The sequence below is a fragment of the Martes martes genome (assembly GCF_963455335.1).
Source record: "Martes martes genome assembly, chromosome: 14".
Lineage (NCBI taxonomy): Eukaryota > Metazoa > Chordata > Mammalia > Carnivora > Mustelidae > Martes > Martes martes.
The window spans coordinates 12,380,394-12,399,927 of NC_137902.1; the positions used below are offsets into that span (position 1 = coordinate 12,380,394).

At 40.1% G+C, this 19,534-nt stretch overlaps 1 protein-coding gene across 5 annotated transcripts in view; it reads left to right on the plus strand.

Annotated features, from left to right (window-relative positions):
* The first annotated feature begins 244 nt into the window (after nucleotides 1–244).
* Nucleotides 245–19,534, plus strand: part of FAM204A (family with sequence similarity 204 member A) — a 31,484-nt gene continuing 12,194 nt past the window's right edge. Inside the window, exons 1-6 of one of the 5 annotated variants that reach the window (XM_080823367.1) lie at nucleotides 245–306; nucleotides 5,418–5,659; nucleotides 6,193–6,280; nucleotides 6,414–6,444; nucleotides 6,630–6,729; nucleotides 17,004–17,093. In XM_080823367.1, the coding sequence (XP_080679493.1) occupies nucleotides 246–306; nucleotides 5,418–5,659; nucleotides 6,193–6,280; nucleotides 6,414–6,444; nucleotides 6,630–6,729; nucleotides 17,004–17,093 (612 nt within the window). In that variant the 5' untranslated portion in view covers nucleotide 245. Of the gene's footprint in view, nucleotides 825–5,417; nucleotides 5,660–6,192; nucleotides 6,281–6,413; nucleotides 6,445–6,629; nucleotides 6,730–17,003; nucleotides 17,094–19,534 lie in introns of all 5 variants that reach the window. The other 4 variants (XM_080823368.1, XM_080823370.1, XM_080823369.1 and 1 more) reach the window with 4 other exon arrangements.

Sequence of the window (19,534 nt, forward strand, 5' to 3'; positions counted from 1 at the left end):
AACTCAGTTCAAGGTCTAAGCCAGCAGTTTCCTCATTCCCAAAACCAGCGAGAAGCGGGGAATGGGGAAAAGAACAAAGCCTTTTAAAACGTCCAGAAGAAAGGGGGAAACAGTGAGAGAAAAGAAGCAGAAAGAACGAATCCGGCGCTACAAACAGATCTGAAAGCGGAGCTAAGCGCGTTCGGTTGCCATGACGACCCCGGGGCCAGAACGGCCCCAGTCCATTGGCTGAGATGCCGGAGCCAATGGGAAGGCGCGGTGTTGGCGGGGTCTTAAAATGGCGGCCGGGTGGCCGGCTCCTGACGGGTGAGTACAGCTGGTAGCCGGGCTGCTTACCGGCCGCCCCGACCTCCGACTTGACGGGTTCCGGAGGGCTGGGTGCGGGGAGCCAGTGAGCAGGTGTAGGCGGCCTCACGGCCGAGCCGGTAGAGCCCCCAACTAGGCCCCCGGAAGCATTCGTGGGGCTGGTCTCTGCTCCGCTTGGAAGGGACGTAGCGCCTTCCCCGAAGCCTGTTGGTGGGAGAGGGGTTCTCTGTCCCACCCCGGCCAAAGTGAGAGGGTGAAGAGGCTTTCGATTGGGGAAACAGCCTCCGGTTTACAAGTGCTGTAGCCCGGGGAAGAGCTGCAGTTAAGGGGAGTGTCAGCGGGCTAGACGTCCTGCACCCGAATCTGCGGCGCTTAGTTCTGTGCCCCGGACGGGATGCTTCCCGCTTGGGGATCGGAGTGTGGCCCTGCCGCCGGCGAGCCTGCCGAGTTCCGGGTCGTGCCGCCGAGCGGGAAGCGGTGTACCTTTCTAGAGCCACCCTCTTGCAGTCTTGAACCTTGTAAGTATTCTCGCAGCGGCATCGCCTTAAAGTGAGCCTCGAAATGTTATTGGTTAACCGGAAATCTTTCCGTGCAGGGTCTTGGGACGTGTTTTCCAGGCCCTGACTAAACACTGTCTTTTATTGGAACATATGCATACATACAGAATCCTGCCAAGTAAATAGTTTGGGTAATCAGACTGGGAGCTTAATTCGAAGTCAGGCCTCCGATTCAGTTTACTTTATCTTCTTGAGAAAAGACAACATATTTCATGAATGGGACTTTTACATTAATATTGATACATGCTTAAAAGTATTTTAGTTAGGTAATTCCGAGTCATGGAAGCTGATTATTGTGTAAATTATTTAACATGATGGTGGGTGGGTGGTGGTTTATGATTATTATACAGGTTGGAATTAAATTCAGATCAGACAGAATTCAGGTTTCTGTGATTATTCTAGTTTAATACAAAATATGAGAAATAAGACAGCTTCGTACGGTGAAAATGGAGTTGAAATTCTGGAATAGTAGTGACAGGAGGCATTTACCCATTAAACTGCTCAGATTGGGTTTTGGTTGTAAGCAGTCACCTGATCTTCCAGAAAATGTGACATTATTACCCAATGTAACTTTTATGTATACATTTAGTATAGGATCTTAAGTAAGTTTCTGCTTTTAAAGAGTAAGACAGTTTTTTTCTGAAGCAAAATTTTAACAAAATTACAGGCTAGAGTCATTCTTTAGACCGACTCTCAAATCTTTGTCTTCAAGAATATATTACTACTTAAATTGCATCCTCTAAAAGTTAATAAGTTGAAGCCCTAGAGTTCTGTTTTTGTAAAATAAGCAGATCACAATGCCTTAGGCAAGTCAGTTTCCCCACCTATAAAAGGGGTTTAGATAGTAATTTCTAGTGGAAGGGTGGTTGTAGGGATTAATGGTAAAAGAATTTCTGTCACCGTGTTTATACGTGACATTGTGTATATGCCAGATACATCATTGACTTGCTTTGTTTTTCTTTCTGGTTCTGCTTCTGTGTAACTGGGGTCTCCTTTGCTTTCTCTAGAGCATCTTTCAGGTGTTTTGTCTGACATGCAGTCTTACTGAAAACTAGAAATCTTGGCTGTGGTAATGAGGTTGAGGAGAGAACCCTTATCCAGTGGGTTATTGGGGTTTAACCAGTATTGCATCTGACTGGTACATCACATCTCTTGAGAATGGCTGAATAATTTTCACATTTAAAGGGTAATTTGGAATGATTTTGCTTTAGAATAAACGCATGGGGCTAGAGACATTTCAGAGAATTAGAGAATCATCTTTAAGAGCAGCCCAAACAGAAGTAAACTCGAGGCCTAACCTAGTACCAGTTGGTACCATAGTACAATTGGAAATGTATGAGTGACGTGTATATACTATGAATTCAAAGTGTTTTCAGACGTGAGCCCAAAGCAAGTCACAAAGCAGGCATTCCATATTGGCTGATTTACAGTTGAGCTGCTGCTCACGTGGGCAGCTCCACTTTGCAGTCTTCTCGGTGAGTTATCTGTGTTTATCAGTGACCATGGGGTTGCCCTTGTGTGTATGTGTGTGTGTGTGTGTATTTGCAGTCACAGGAGAATGGCACGCCACTTGAACGATGTTCAGGGATTGAGTTCAGAAACGTGTTATTTGAATTTCGCCTTACTTTATGGATTTGGATGTAGGATCTACTTTCTAAAATTTATTTTAGTTCTTCATTTTTCCATGGGCACACACAAGAAATTATCATACTAGCCAGTGTCATACTGAAAACAGTACTTAATGCCACAGCAACAAGAGCTAAAAATAGATGATTTTGAGAAGGTCCAAAATGTGATAAAAAAATGCTTGAAAGCTGATAGGGACAGGTGACTCCAAGGCACCTGAGAGTGTTCCTCAGCGTGAAGCTCATGTGGGTACCCAGAGCATAGACACACCCTGTAGGGATGCTGAAGCAGTGTGCTCCAGTAGAAGAACTGTGCGCGTCAGAGAGGCACATGCCTTTCACTAGCAGCCACAACTGAAGTCTGGGCCGAGTGGTACTTGGCTGCCGATGGATGGACACTTGCCATGTGTGTAGAATGCCGGTTCCCTTAGATATTTTTGCCTGTCTTCATGTCTTAAAGAGAGCCTGGCACACGGTGGCCATGCACAGGGTGCTATGGACAGGGAAAAGAAACAGTGGTTTCAAACATAGAACCCCAATTTTGCTAAGAATGCTGAATCTGAAATGTGTTACTATCCTTAAGTTCTGAAATGGATAATGAGCCTAAAGGTTTATTATTTGTCAGTGGCAAAGTCATGTTGAAGCTTATTATCATTCCCCCTCCATCTACTCCTCAGAACAGTAAAAATATTTTTATTGATGGCATAACATCCGTTTTTTCAATATTGACATATTTCACATGATGTCTTTTGTGCTAACGAAGTATCTAAAGTTTACCCATTCCAACTATTAAAATCCTCAGGCTAGGTTTAGATGTGGATCCAGGTTTTATGGGGCTTGGAGCTTATATTATTTTGGGTTTCCTCTTTAAGAAAAGCAACACAAATTCTAAATAGAAAATTGGGTATAATGCTTTGGAAAGACCTGTGCATAAGAGGAGCCTTGACACTTAGGCTCCATTGTCTTCCTGAATCTGGTTTTATTGCTCCATTCAGAAAACCAGACTCCAATATTTTTTATAGAAACTTATGTTAGACTTTGGAAATCAGGAAGGTAAATGATTTGGATCAATTGCTAAGTGAATGCACCTCAACCTTAGAAACTTCAAAACTACCTTGTGAGTGCTGCCACCCATAACAGAAATTATAAAAATATAATACATGGCCACAGAAATACTAATAGCAAAAAGAGCTCGGCATTGATCAAGCCCCTAGAACCTCCTAAACATTGTGGTGAGTGTTTTCATAGCTTATCTCATTTGATTCTCAGAATAACCCTGTACGCAATATAATTATCCTTGTATTACAGCAGAAAAAACTGAGGGTCAGAGGTGGTAAAAATGATTTCCTCATACTGCTAGTATATGATAGGGTCAGGATTACAACTGACGCAGTTAAATGTCAGAGCCCTTCTTCTTAAAAAGCCAAAAGAGTATTTTGTTGAGGTTGTTTTAGAGGGCTAACAACTCAGGAGGCTGGATCCATACTGGCAAAAATAAGATCTGATTCTTTGGACCTGGGAGGAGATCCTTAAAGGTTATCTGGAATCCATTATTCAGATTAATGCAAAATCCCTTGATGCCTTTGTCTCAGAGACAATGGTGGTGGTTTTCTCATTAGGTTAATCACAATAGGGGGCAGAAAACTCGGTCAAAAATTTCCATTCTTGCATTTTATTCCTTCAGGTAAATCATGAGCAGGCAGTATAACTGACTTCTCTTATTTAGGCATCTTTTGAATGAAGTGCTTTTGAGTCAATACATATGCCATGTGATTAATATTGAAAATGTATTCCGTTATTATTTTAGCAAATGATTATAACTCCCATTTTTAAAGATCGTTTTTGATAAACTTAACAGTAGTTAATATTCCCTCTACCAATGGGCCAGATAGCTAAAGATAAATATTATCCTGAACTTGAACCGTAGTCTCCTAAACACGATATTGTTACTCAAAAAAACTGTATGTTTTTGTTAAATTGTTAGGATTAACATTTAATTCTCCATTTGGTATTTTAGCAGTCACTTGTAAAATTTAAAAGTAGGACATTCTTTTTACCACCATGCTTTCCTCAAACTACTTGCACAGCCTAAAAATTTTCCTTTGAATAATTGTTTTCGTACTCCTTTGGCAATAAGTCCCCTCAAAGTTCATTTCAGTACCAGTGAAACATCTGACTTCATTTTCTTTTTTAATTATGATAGCTTGAAATATAATATTATAAATCTCAAATTGTGTGACGTATGTATTGTTAGGTTCTTAGGGCAATGAATGCTTTTACTGAATTTACTTTTTTTAGACAAAATTATCTATATTTATTAGAGAATCCAGGTCCTATTTTCTTTAAGTCATTCATCTCTAAGTTTGTCTTGTAACAAATTAACTACTTTGTACTCTTTAAAAACATCTTATACAAGCAAATTTTTTTTATTTAATTATTTTTACTGACATATAATGTATTATTTGCCCCCAGGGGTACAGGTTTGTGAATCATCAGGCTTACACATTTCACACTCACCGTAGCACATACCCTCCCCAATGTCCATAACCCAACCACCCTCTCCCTACCCCCCCACTTCCCAGCAACCCTCAGTTTGTTTTGTGAGATTAAGAGTCTCTTATGGTTTGTCTCCCTCCTGATCCTATCTTGTTTCATTTTTTCCTTCCCTATCCCCCAGACCTCCCGCCCTGCCTCTCAAATTCTTCATATCAGAGAGATCATATGATAATTGTCTTTCTCTGATTGACTTATTTCATACAAGCAAATATTTTAATTCTTTTAATATGGAAGGTACATGTGATTTTAGATTAAAAGAAAAAAGTCTAGGTGGACTGTTCCCAAACCATTGGGATAATTACTACACTCTTGGGGTTTTAAATTCCTTTCCATGTCCACTTTGTATGTCTAAATTCATCTTTTTTCTCTTCAGAAGAAAAGATGTGGAGTGGGCTGCTACCTCCTGGCCTAAATGAAAGTGATGTTGAGTTGAATTCTGAAGATGAAGCCCCATTAGAGAACTCTGGACTTAACTTACAGGAAGATAAAGAAGATGGGGCCATTATAAAAACAGAGCTCTCAGATTCCCAAACTGATGGACCAAAACCTGGGGCAGAGGCAAATGTAAATGCATACAAAGAGTGCCCCTCTGGAATTCCCTTAAATATGTGGCATGTAGGTTTTCTCTGATGTGTTCTTATTAAAGCCTGTGCGTGTGTGTTTGTGCACGCTCCTGTGTCTGCCGGGGTCAGAGTGCCTGTACTGGGGAGGTAGGGAAGATTGACTCAGAATACTCTGGGTTTGTGGTCAGCTCACTGGGCACTCAGATACTTACTTTCATCTTGGTGGTGTGTTTTGTAAAAAGAGGAAGGAAAAGCATTTAGTAGGATTAGCCACTTTGCTCAACATAATACACGAGCTTCTGTTTTAATTTGATCTCTCTGTCATCTGTATGAATCATCGAAATTTACTCTCAGCTAATCAGATTGACTTATGTCGAAATAAATGAAGATAAAAAATCAGGTTGTCAAAGAATCTTGGAAAATAAGGTATCTCAAGAAGAACTGAACTACTTTTGTTAAATTTGTATTTTTATAAATGCTAGAATATATTTTTATCACTTAACATGTTTGTAATTTTTTAATGTATGCCTTGCTTCAAAATATATTGACTACTTTTTCTCCTTTTTTTTTTCAACTTTTATATAGAAATTTCAAGAATTGCACAAAAAACATTCTGAACAGAAAACCTCAACTTCAGGATTCAGAAGGAAGAAAAGGAAACGCTCCAGAAAAGGTGTTTTGTTTTAATTTAATTTTCAGTATTGCTAATGTTAAATTATGAATGATTGAGCTCAACAGTTTTTAATAAACATTAATTTTGAAATAAATGAATATTCAGGTATTGACACTTTGTGAATTCTTTTCAGGTAAATTGAAGAATGAAGAAGAGACTCATAGGTAGGTTCTATGAATGAATAGGTAAAATATCTAGTTATTCTATTATTATCTATTCTAGATAATATTGTAAAACTTGTACCAATAGTTGAACTTCTTAGCTCTTAAATGTAAGAACTAGTTTTTGTGACTTATAATTGTAGTAACCAATTAAAAACACTAAAAATATGTTATTGTTTGTCTTGCAGTGAACAGACCTCAAGTGAAACCCAGTGGAAGGAGCTTACTCAGTATTTTGGAATCAATGATAGGTTTGACCCCCCTGTTAAAAAGAAAAAAGTTGACAAGGTAAGTTCTTTTTTTATCACATTTTATATTAGCCAGTAGAAAATGTTTGTGGTTAGCCTTGTCTAAGGTATTCTCCTCATTAATTAATTAAGTGAAAAAGTTAAAATGCCTACTGTACGCGAAACAAGATGTTAGGTAATAAAGTAAATATATAGTTACAAATCATTAAAAAAAATGGCATTAAGGAAATGAACAGGGTGTTGTGAAGAAATGACAATGGAGGTCCCACTTTAGTTTAGGTGGTCAGGGAGGACCTTTCTTGGAAGATGCCACTTCAGTGAGACCTGAAGGATGGGAAGGAAGCATCTATAGACAGAACGCTCATGTAGAGGTACTAACCTGGGTAAATAAAGGTCCTGGGGAAAATGAGGCATCATGGGACATTTGAGTAACTGTAAGAATATCGACTTGGCTGGAATGGGGTCAATAAGGAGAGTGGCCCAGCACGGGTTCGGAGAGGCAGGCAGCCAGGGACCAAACTGTGAAGGCCCTGAAGGGGCAGAATAAAGAACTGGGTTTTAGTTACAATGTAGCTGAGAGTCATTTGAGGGTTTTAAGTTAAGGGAGTGATATGATCGAAGTTATGTTTGTAAAGATTGCTCTTGTGTAGAGAAAGGGCCAAAAAACAGGAGCAGCAAAAGTAGACAAGAAGAGACTCTTCTAGGCGCGAGAGGATGGTGGCTTGAGCAGGAATGGTGCTCCTGAAGATGGAGAAAAGTGGGCGGATTTGGGGTCTACTCTAGGAGGAGCATGGGCAGTATTTACCTCTGATGCTTTTGTGAAGTGGAGAGGAAGTGGGGCGTAAGGAGAGGAAGAGAACCATTCTAGTTTTTATCTTTAGCAGCGTTGTGAATAGTGATGCTAGGTACGATATAGGAAGGTTGGGTGAGGAGAGGGGTGGATAGGGCCTGTCCAAAGTTCACGGCATGAGTGATATCAGTGGGCAGGAGTAGAGAGATGGTTGGTGAAAATGAGGCATGAACTCAGGAGAATCTGAGCTGGAGATCCACATTTGGATGTCATCAGTCTATCGATGATGTGAATACTTAGTAGAGTCTTAAATGCATGAGTGACTTACATATTCACATATTCACATCAGGGAGTGTGGACTCCAGGAGCATGAAAATTGAGCACTGAATGATAGGGCTAGAGGTTCAGGGGCCTGCCTTGTTGAAGCCCAAGTATATTGTATCCTGCCTGTATAGACAGATTCCTTTTTCATGGATCATTTCTGTAGACTTGTAGACTACTGTGGGTACATAGAGACCATTCTGATCAATATTTCTTGTGAAACAAACCTCAGATGTTAAACCCATCATTGGGTGGTACTGCATCATTGAGGGTGTGTGCATGAAGGAACTGAAAGTAGAATTTTGTATGTGAACCTTTTGATTCCAGTTTTGCTAAGTATTTTTGTCATTTAGTCCCCAGAACCCTGGGGAATTGGAACCAACACCACTTCCTTTTCTTTCTTTCTTTCTTTTTTTTTTTTTTAAAGATTTCTTTATGCATTAGAGAGTAAGAGAGAGAGTGCATGCATGCGTGTGAGGGGAGGGGTAGAGGGAGAAAATCTCAAGCAGACTCCCCACTGAGTCAGGAGCCCGATGTGGGGTTCGATCCCAGGACCCTGAGATCGTGACCTGAGTTGGAAATCAAGACAGACCCTTAACTGACTGAGCAATGTCTGTTTTACAAATGTTCAAGCAGGTGCAAAAATGCTTACATTCTTACAAAGAAAGATTGCTGTTAGAGGTGACGGTAAAACCCGGGCTTTATGACCCCATGCTCCGGAGGTTCTTTAACTTCACTGCAGAAGAACTGGTCAGCGCTTCAAAATGCAGTTACTCTGCTTTTGACCCCTGTGAGTCTGGCGGGCAGGGAGGAGGGATCTTGTGAGAAGGATACTCTGGACTGCGTAAGACTGTTCTAAAGCATGAGGGGGGTGGGCCGTGGCTGATGGGAGTGGGCTGGTCTCCAGCCATCCTGCTGTACAGTCCCCACTGCTGACTATGTTGTTGTTTTGAGGGAAGGAATGCTAAATATTGGTTCTAATAGGAAAGTTTTTTTTAAGTTTTACTCATGAATTAGGTGGTTTTTGATCTTCCCTTATTTATAGTATTTGTTATATTTTCTCAGGACTGTTGACTTCAGAATGTCTAAACTATTTCTTAGTGAAGCTGTTAACCATTCCAAAAAGTAAAAAATTAATGATTTTTTTACAATCTCTCCAAATTAGAATTTTATTGTTACCCTACATGTAGGAAATTGTACCTTCTTGATCCTGGCTAGATACGGCTAACTCTTACTCATTGTCTAGAATTTGAGATTTGCTTAGAGTAATCTTAATAAAGGCTAGAATGACTTGTGTGAATTCTTTTAAGCAACTCGGTTTTATGAACTAATGTTCTGTTTCACATTATATGTTAGATGGACTCTAGGAAAAGAAATTTAAGTCAAACATCATTTTAAAAAACAAGATTTCTGTTTAGGGGAAGTCCTCTCTAAATCCTTTTGTGATCACTCATTAATCTATTTGATGAGTTTGGATTTTCTTAATGACTGAGCCACCCCGAGTTGGATTTTCTGAACGGTAGACATTCCTCTGTACAAATGACAGCTAACTAAGAAAGTCACGGCATTTTTCTAAACATGGAAACTGGCGTTGGCCAGGCTTGCCTCTGCCCAAGATTTTGCCAGCACGTACTATTCTATTAAAAAATGCAAGCATGAAAGGAAGAGAAGGATTTAATGGGCCAAATGATGTCCTATTCTCTTTATAGTTCAGCATGAGTGCGCGCCCGCAGGTTTGTGCCCCTCCTTTGGATTGGGATCACTGTCTCCCTGTTTTACTTGCGCCCCTTTTGCTGTCATGCTAAAATCTACTGTGAATCCAACAGAGTAAATAGACATTAAGGAATGTCCACATTGGAGGCACCAAGATAAAAGCTAAGAATAAATGTAAGTCTAGCTGATAATAGCTGCTGCTGAAGAAGTACAGAGAGGATCATGAAAATCTGTGATGCAGTTTGGACAAAGCTCACATGGATTTCTAGCCCATTATTTTATTTCTCAGAAGCAGAGGCTCATCTCTTACCATATCTGAAAGAGCCCTTTTATTCTGTATCTCACTCAGTCCTCAAGAATGGAAAAACAAAACTTCTTAATCTTGTGTCTATTGTGCAGTCCTCCCCCCACCATGTTTTCTTTCTTGCTTACTTTGCTTGCTTCCTTTCTTCCTTCTTCCTTTCTTTGGAACCCTGCCAAGCTAAAACTGTTGCTCAACCAAGGATGTGTATTTACAACAGTGCTGTCACCTGCTTCCCTGACAATACAGAGAGGATTTTTTTTAATGTAATTTTCTTAATATCCAAAGCTGTTCTAAAGTGTTCTTTGTATTAATTACAGCTTTAATAGTGTTTCTGTAGTACTGGGACTTATTAATAATTCTGTTATAATAATTATTATGAATCTCCGTAGGAATATCTTTAGAACAAATTTAACTCATTAATTTCATCATAAATATCTCAAGTATTCTTTAGTTGAATCAGTTTGATTCGTCAGCAGTCACTATTGAAGTAGTTTTATATATACTTAACGTATACTTTTTGGCATGAAAAACCAGACCTAATTTTAATAATTTTAAGAGTGATTGCACAATGTCTTTGATAATTTTTTTAGTTGTTTATGAGAAGAAACTTGAATTGTATAGTGTAGTTTTTTTCAAATTTTTTTTTTAGTAGGATGCTTTTTCTAACCAAAATTTTACTTGGAACTCCAAAACACAGATGAGATAAAAGGCTGACTGCCCGTGTAGGGGTTGGTGGGGGAGGGATGTAGGGTAGTGGTCTGGAGGAGGCAGAAGTGGTGGTGGCGAAGGGGAGGGTTGGAGTGATACCATGACCATTCACCTGGTATCAGTTACACAATTACAAAGCATTATCTTTTGATCCCCAGGTGGTGATTCAGATAATTTAAGTAGGTATGATTTATACATAAAGGTAACACCACTAATTCTTAGTTCTTTATTTTCCTTCCTTCTTTATGGAGAGATTGCCCAATTTTTTTTCTCCCCTAGATATTAGGTTTAATTAGACACAGCAAACTTCAGTGGATAGTTCATTTGTATTAAGCTTTAAACATTGAATATATTATCCAAATATTTAGTAGCAACATTTCTATAGAAATATATTGTACAGTTTGGCTGGAGGAGCTCTAATCGTATGTTAAAACAGATTCTGCATATGCACATATGGATGATCGGTCCTTCATGTTAAACCTCGTACCCACACATTTCTTTGATACTTGTCTTCTTGATATCTGCAGCAAAACTGTTAATTAGAGATTATTTATGGCCTTGTGGGAACCTGTTAGATACTGGCCTAGGATGTTTTTCCACCTGTGGCCGAAGTGCCATCTCTAAATTTGTTTGCCTGTATTGAAGTGCATATATCTTAAGCTAAGTTCTGATTCCTGACAAGAGGCACCTGAGAAGCGTACCGAGGCCCCGCAGAGTATCATCAGTCCCACTTCTGTGCTATGAGAGACATCAGAGATAATTCCAGTAAAGGTACTCTTGGGTTCAACTTAAGATTTTCTGAGACTAAATAATCGGACCTTACTTCATGAGACTACTTAATCAGAGTTGAATTCTTGGGTCTTACGTTTGGGGCTGAGGCCTTGATGAGTTATGAGGAGATCTGTAGCTGTATGGAGCTAGACCGCCTGTTGGTTTTAATGGTATCCTGATATTTAGATAAAATAATATGAACAGCTTATTTATCAAATGATGCTGTATTCTAAAGTTTTGCTCAGCATTTTACATCTATTTCCTTTGACCCTTACCGTAAACTTGCAGAGGATGCGGTATTACTCTCTTTTTGCAGGTGAGGTAACTATAAGCTGTAGAGGTCTAGGAATCACTGAGTTTCTCGGCCATTAAGTAGAGGAGCTGGAATTTGAACCCCTGGGTCTGACCTTACCAGTCATATTCTTTGTAAACCGTTATTATGGTCTTAAGATGATGGAAATGTTTTACCTTAAGTTTTTTTTTTACTAATGTTAGCATTTTGAGTGTATTTACAATGTTAGTATCTTTTTAGATGGAACCAGAAATTTTTCAGAGCCAAAAGGAAGTATTATATTTTACTTAAATATATTGTCCCCAAAAAAACCAAAAAAGAAAGTAAGAAAGAAAAAAAGGAAAAGGGAGAAAAAAAATAAAGTTTTATCTACTGAAATTTTGTTGAATTAAAAAAAAAACTTTTAAAAGAGCTAAAAACAAAATTGAACATGTAAGTGCAATTTTATTTCTAGGAGAGAATTTTGGTTATCATGCCTGTCATGTCATTTTTCCTGAAGGAAACTGAGGCTTTGCTCTTCCTTCGAGGAAATCTCATTTGCTGGGAGCCATGACCACCGCTCCTGACTTCTGTTCCAGTGCTCTTTCTGCTATATTGTGCCAGTGCTCTGAATGGCTGGGGGAATGGGAGTTGGTTGATGGTGAAGAGATAGATGTGTAATTTTAGCTGACTTCTTTTTAAGTGAAAATTTATACGTATAAGCTCAGCAGTTCATATAAGTTTCTAGAAGAGGGGAGTATTTTTGGTTTCTACCTTTGTGACATTAACTATAAGCAGTGGCTCCATGATAACCAAAGGGAAGTTAGCAAGTTAATGCAGCAAAATGACTTGATAAGCAGACCCCTGGTTTATTCAGGGTATTGGTGGTAAAAATAGAGTGGGTTCCTTTTTACTCACTCATCCGATTACTCTAGGTCCTGGAGTAAAGGAATACAGCACCCAGGTCTAACTAATCTTAGGAAACCTACATAATTGGAGGGAAACATACAAAGCTATTATGTGGAATCAGCTGGACAGGCCCAAGAATGGATGACATTAGGGACCAGGTTGCTGAAAAGAGAGGTTGGGATGAAGTCTGGGTTGACTTAACCGGCTCCCCCAGAATTTGTGGTGCAGGGAAAATTGAAGTTTGCTGTTAGTATTTTATTTTCATATATATTTGAGGAGATAACTAATATTCTGTGCAGGAAGGAGAGCCATTTATTCTCATTTCTTAAATAAGATATTTTATTTCTATTGTAAAAACAAATAATAAAATTCTAGAGACAGGGACTGTGCTAGGACTCTGGGAGTCCAAGATGAAGAAGATACTCTCCATGCCCTCAAAGAAATGCATATGCCAGTAGTGGGAAAGATTTATACATCAAGAAGTATAAGAAAATGTGGCTCTTGTTTAGTCATAGGGGTACTATTACCCCAATATTACTGTTGTAGAATTCTCCTGGGAACTTGTCAAAGCAGTGGCTAGGTCACGAATTGTCCTCATTTCGGTGGGATCCTTTCAGTATTAATGCAACCATGGATTACTGCACTGTGACCGTTAACTCAGTAACAGAAGCTGACTGAGTGCCTCTTGTGTGAGAAGACCAGGTTAGGTGCTTGAACGGGTCTGTGCTTGGTGAGCCTAGAACCCAGGAGGGGAGAGAGACCCATAGGTGCTAACGAGAGTCATGGAGTGCAGTGACAGCACAACATGGGGAGAGCAGTGTGGACGGCACTTAGGTACTGAGCATGGGGCAGAATAAAGCAGGGTCCGTGGGTGTGTACTGGTGAGTGAACCTGCAGAGGTAGGAAGGTAGCATTTGACATGGGACGTACAAGGATGGTTAAGATTTTTCCAGTAGAAACAAATCAGATGCATAGGGGACAGTAAGAGAATGGTAAATGTGACCAGAGATTGGGAAGTACAGCATTACCCAAGATGGGACTGAGAAAGCATTGTGGGAACCTATTGTGAAGGCATTTTGGTGCAATTCAAAAGGAATAAAGAAGTGATCATGTTTTCAAGCTGGGTAGTGACATGGTATCTCTACTTTAGAAAGACAGAAAACTAATTTGGAGAAGGCTATCATCTTCCCAGCAGGAGATGATGAGACCTTGAAGAAGCCCGGAAAGGAAACATGAGACACCCTACAAAAAGAGTTAAAATAGGAGCAAAGGATTGGAAGCATTGAAGACCACTAAGGATTCTGTCTGGGGTGACTAAGTGGGTGGTCAGCTCTGAAGGGGAAGCAGGGTAGTAAGTGATGAGCTTGTTTTAGGCATAACAAGAAGTTAGAGACCCTGTCTTCGCAAGGCTTCAATATGAAGGTAACTAGCAAGTAGCTGGAGATATAGATCTTGGAAAGCTGAGAGGTCAGATGTTTTGAATTAAAGATCTGTAAAGCAGCTTATAAGAAGTAATTGAAGCCCTAGGACTGCGTACATTACTGAGAAGAAGGAAGAGGAAGATGTTAAAGTAGTAGAAACAAGTGGTTGGGAGTAGCCAAAACAATGTAACATGTGGGAGGAAGTTGAAGGTATTGCTTAGGTCAGTGGTTCTCAGACTTTGGCCTGGTTAGCGTCAGTAAGTTGCTGGGCCCCAACCCCAGTTTCTGATTCAGAGCATTTGTATTTCCGACAAGTGCCCCGGTAGTGCTGATGCTGCTGGTCCAGACTTCAACTTGGAGAACTCCTGGCTTAGAGTTTGAAAAGATTAATCATGGGCGGCAGGCCAGAGAAGGAGGTTAGGAGAATCCAGGGAGGGACTGAAGGACTCTGAGAATGAATACAGTGGTCCCAGGGCAGGGTTACAAATGAAGACAATGCAGGTCCTCTGGCTGTGAAACTTGGGATAAGTCAAAGGACAGAATCTTGAGTTCAGAGAGAATTCCAGATTGTAAAGCTTTGGAATTAGAGCTTTCAGGTGATGTCTATTGCCTGGCCCAGAGCAAGCCTTTTCAAAGAATTGGTCTTCCAAGAGATACAGAGCTTGTATCTGAATATAGCTCAGTGTACTACTTCCTGATTTGAGAAAGTCTTGTCCTTCTCCCTTTAAAAAAAAAAAAAAAGTCAAAGCTGAGTAGAGTCATGTAGTTGATTTGCATTCTGGCACAAGCTCAGTTCATAGGCCGGCACCATTCACAGACCTGAACAGGTGCACAGACCACACTTGGAGTGTCACTGGCCTGGAGTATGGACTCTGGGGCGGGATATTAGTTAGAGGTCCCTGAGGATGAAGGATGTTGGAAAAGTGAGTCCAGGATGTTTTTTGGATGGTGAGAAGAGTTCTTCAGAAATACAAAAAAGAATTTCTGTGTTTTGTTTTGTTTTTTTAAGATTTTATTTATTTGAGAGAGAGTGAGCAAGAGAGAAAGCACAAACTGGGGGTGGGGCAGTGGGAGAGGGAGAAGCAGACTCCCCGCTTAGTGGGGAGCCTAACCTGGGGCTCGATCCCAGGACCCTGGGATCATGACCTGACCAGAAGGCCGATGCTTAACTGGCTGAGCCACACGGGTGCCCCCCAAAAAGAATTTCTGGACAGTGGTGATCATAGGGCCAGAATGGGAAAAGGACAGGAGAGCCACCTGGCCTAGGATCATGGCCTAGGTTCAGAGACTAAGGCCTACTGAGTGACGGTCTTAAGCTACAGTTGGGAGCAAGGATTATAAGTGTGTCATCCTATCAAGACCTTAGGTGGGGTGAGGGATTGTGAGAAGGGATGATCTTCATTCAACTAGTGATAACCTTACTGGTCTGTGTTTCATCATCTTTTTAAGCAGATTATGTGTGGGCATTTTTTTTTCTTTTCAAATTTTCATTTAAATTCTAATTAGTTAACATAGAGTGTAATATTGATTTCAGGAGTAGAATTTAGTGATCCATCACTTACATATAACACCCAGTGCTCATAACAAGTGCCCTCCTTAAGACCCATCACCCATCCAGCCCCTCCCCCACCTCCCTCCCCTGCATCAACCCTCAGTTGGTTCTCTACCATTAAGAGTCTTTTATGGTTTGTTTCCCTCTTTCTCCCCACCCCCTGCCCCATATGTTCATCTGGTTTGTTTTTTAAAGATTTATTTACTTGGGGAGGGGGAGGGTGTGAGTGAGTAGGGGGTGGTGGGAGAGAATCCCAAGCAAATTCCCTGCCCAGCGAGGAGCCTGACGTGGGGCTTGATCTTAAGACCCCCAAGATCATGACCTGAGTGGAAATCCAGAGTTGGATGCTCAACTGACTGCACCACCCAGCTGCTCCTCATGTGTTTTGTTTCTTAAATTCCACGTACGAATGAAATCTTATGGTATTTATCTTTCTCTGACTTATTTCCCTTAGCATACATAATACACTGTGGCTCCATCCACATCATTGCAAGTGGCAAAATTTCATTCTTTTTGATGGCTGACGAGTATTCTGTGTGTGTGTGTGTGTGTGTGCGTGTGTGTGTGTGTGTAAATAGGCATTTTTAAGTCTTGTTCCACAGAGGCTGCACAGGAACAAAATTTCTTTTGGATGATGGGTGTAATCAAGCAGTACACTGACAGGCAGAGGCATTCCTGGGGTCCCTTTTACTAGATGAGAGAGAAATTGGGAACTAAAAACATGGAGGACACACTGGCTAAGCCATTGTTAGGGCAGAATTTTCTTGTGGGAACCATACATTAGACTATTTAAATTTTTTTTTATTTTATGTGGTAACTATTTCCACAAGCTAACCTCAATTATTTAAGTCTAAGCTTCTTTCCATAAATGTATGATGAATCCTACCTGGTGTGTTTGGTAATCACATGAAAATATTAATTATGATTTCCTAAAGCATCTTCACCTAGTAAATAAAAACATTTCCATAAGAAAATAAAACTTGTTCTCTTATGTAACATTATTCCCCTATTTAATATCCAACTTAATACCCACCGTCAAAGACTAGAGGGGCTGTTGAAGGAAGGCCTCAAGCTACAGGAAGGGGCAGTAGAGAGAAGAGGCAGAGGGAAACGGTGGTTGAGAGCACAGGCTCTGGGCAGACCCATATTCATGCAGTGGCCTTACCGCTGACAGATTCTGACCTTGGCCACGTTAGTGAGTTATAGTTATAAGTCAGGGTCTACTACATAATAAGCATGCTGTCATTTTAACTGTTGTTATCATTAACGTTATATTGTTATTAAGGGAAAGTGCAGTCCTTGAAGTCAAAAAAGTCTGTTGGCATCTCCTTTTTCTCAGTTCAAGAAGTTATCTGGCCTTGAATAAGCCATTTGATATCTCTGCGTGGCCTTCTCATCAGTAAATGGGGGTGGTACCAACTACCACAGGGGTCATCATGAAAATTAAATGATCTAAGTACGTAATGTGTTCAGTGTAGCCCTGTGACATAGTCTTTGCCAGCAAATATTTGCCTTTTTTCCTGCTTTTAAGCTTTAGGTTTCTTTACTTTCTAGTCGGGCCTTGAAAAGAGCATAGACCAGGCTGTGGAAGAGTGGAACATCGAGAAGGCTGAGGAACTCAGCAACCAGCTAGCTACAAGAGAGGTGAGTCAACTGTAGTATTTCCAAATTTTCTAAAATGAATGTATATTCTTTTTGTGACCATGAGTTAAGTTTCATATTCAGATATTCTCTCAGCTTTGTTTGTTTGTTTGTTTTTAAAGTAGGCTCCACACCCAGTGTGGAGCCCAGTGTGGGGCTTGAACCTCCTGACTCTGAGATAAGAACCGAGCTGAGATCAAGAGTCGGATGCTTAACCAACTGAGCCACCTAGGCGCCCCTCAAATATTTGATTTTAGATTTTCCTTTCTGTTCATTTTTTTTCCTCTCATGCTGCCATTTATTTTGAAGTGCTGAGTTTTTATTTTTGTCTTTAATGTTTTAAAATTATTCTGGTCTAAAACTTAGAGTGGAAATAATCCATGATTGATATTCAACCCTAGATTTCACCTAGTTCAGAGAGTTTTTGCCAGTTATGATTAAAAGACTAGCTTTCTTTTTCCATTTGCATCTTTAATTCGCTTTAACTCTCCCTGAAGGCAGCGTGGGTTCTAATGTCATATCTCAAAGTTTTCCTCGCCCTCACTTCCCCAAGTGCCTTTTGCTGCACATTCTAAACTTTTCCCCAACCCTAAATAATTTTCAGCTTTTTAAAACTTAAAGTCTAGAATAAAAAACTAATAGATATATTGAATATTCTTTTTCCAAGTACAAAGAACCTTCCAGAAGGTTCTCACTTGTACCTTTCATGGGAGATATTTCTACATTCGCTGCTGGATGTCACTAGGCAAAGTCACACATTGAGTAAAGAGCTCATATCAGCATATGTTGTGTTGCTGTTACTGTGTTTTGTGATTCTTTTTTGTCCTTTTTAGGGAAAAAGTTCTACCATAGCTTTCTTTTTTAGTGTATCCCTATATTCTTCACCTTCCTCTTAAACTACACTCCCTGGGGTTTAATTACCGGGAGAGCACCGTCAGTTACCCTGTGCAAACGGCTGGCCACGTGCCCTGTTCTTTCTTACTCACCTCCAGGTGAGCATTTGTTTTAAACTGAGACTAATGACAAACTTAACTATTTTAGTAAATTCTTCTGTGGAAGAACCGTTTTGCTCTTCCATCTGCTGGTGACCCAAAAAAATCCACTGTTGATTGCTGTTTGTTGGTTTGTTTCCTATTTTTGGGTGCTGGCCATAAGTATCTTGTAAGGTATATGTTTTTATATAGGGAAATAAACAAGTTCAGAAGTGGGGCTTTAGGATTCAGAAGCTATCTTTTTTCGTACAAACCTTTAAGATCAGTTGACACAGTAAATACTTCTGTTTGTAACATGTCTTTGTATTTGTGCTTATTTATTAAAAGGCTAATCTTCAGGAAATTACGAAGCTTGGAGCTTGAGTTTAGGACTTAGGCAAGAAGCAGCATAAATGGCAGTTAGGGGACCTTTCGAAAAGTGACATTTAAAAAATTAATGTTTACTTTTTCCTTGTAAGATTCATTCTTCTCTTTCCAGCTTATGATATTATTGTGCTTCGATATTTGCTCTCTTTCTTTTTTAAAGGAGCCATATTTTGATTTTATTGATTATAACATTCATTGGATATAATAGCATTTTATCACTCTGTTTTCAAATAGAATGATTTAGGCATTACATGTTTTTAAAGATTTATTTATTTTAGTGAGAAAGAGCGCGCATGTGTTCAGGTGTGCAAACACGGAGTGGGGGAGGGGGCAGAGGAAGAGGGAGAGAGAGAATCTTAAGCAGACGTGGGGCTTGATCTTATGACCCTAAGATCATGACCTGAGCCTTAACTGAGTTGGACACTTAATGACTGCACCATCTATGCACCCCTATTACATTTTGATAAAATGAATTTGATAGTATGTTGAATGGTACCACAACCCCTACAGGATTTAAGTGTCATTTGGCAGTTATTATAGTGGCTTCTTTAGCTTGATATATACCTGGCACTTACCTCTAAACATCAGCTTTGTGTTAAAGACCATCTTTAAAGTTCTGTTCAACAGTAGAGCACTTAATGTTTGTTGGTACTATTTTGGTACCTGGAAATTACTTTTCCATAGAACTGTTGTTAGAGGTAGTAGGTAAGTTTCTTGGGTAGCCTGCAAGTATATACAGTATAGCAAATTGTATCATTAGATCTCATCTTCAAATTTTGGGGAGTTGACCCTGAAATGTCAGAGAAGGATGGGGAGGGACATGCTTTGGAGCTTGAAAGAGAGTCCAGTGGGTAAGGTAGATAAGGCTGCAGGGATGGGGAGGAGTGGGCACAGTAGGACGTATGATGGAGGTAGTGGCTGAAGGCATAAGTAGGCTTTCAGAATCTGAAAGGCACATAGGGCAGCAACACCAATCATTAGTCTTGGTCACATCTAAATAGGCAGGTGTGGAAGCTGTTGGCAGCTTTCTCTGGATATCCACCTTATTTGGGTGAGAAGCAAAACTTTCTGGAGAACCGGTCCTTA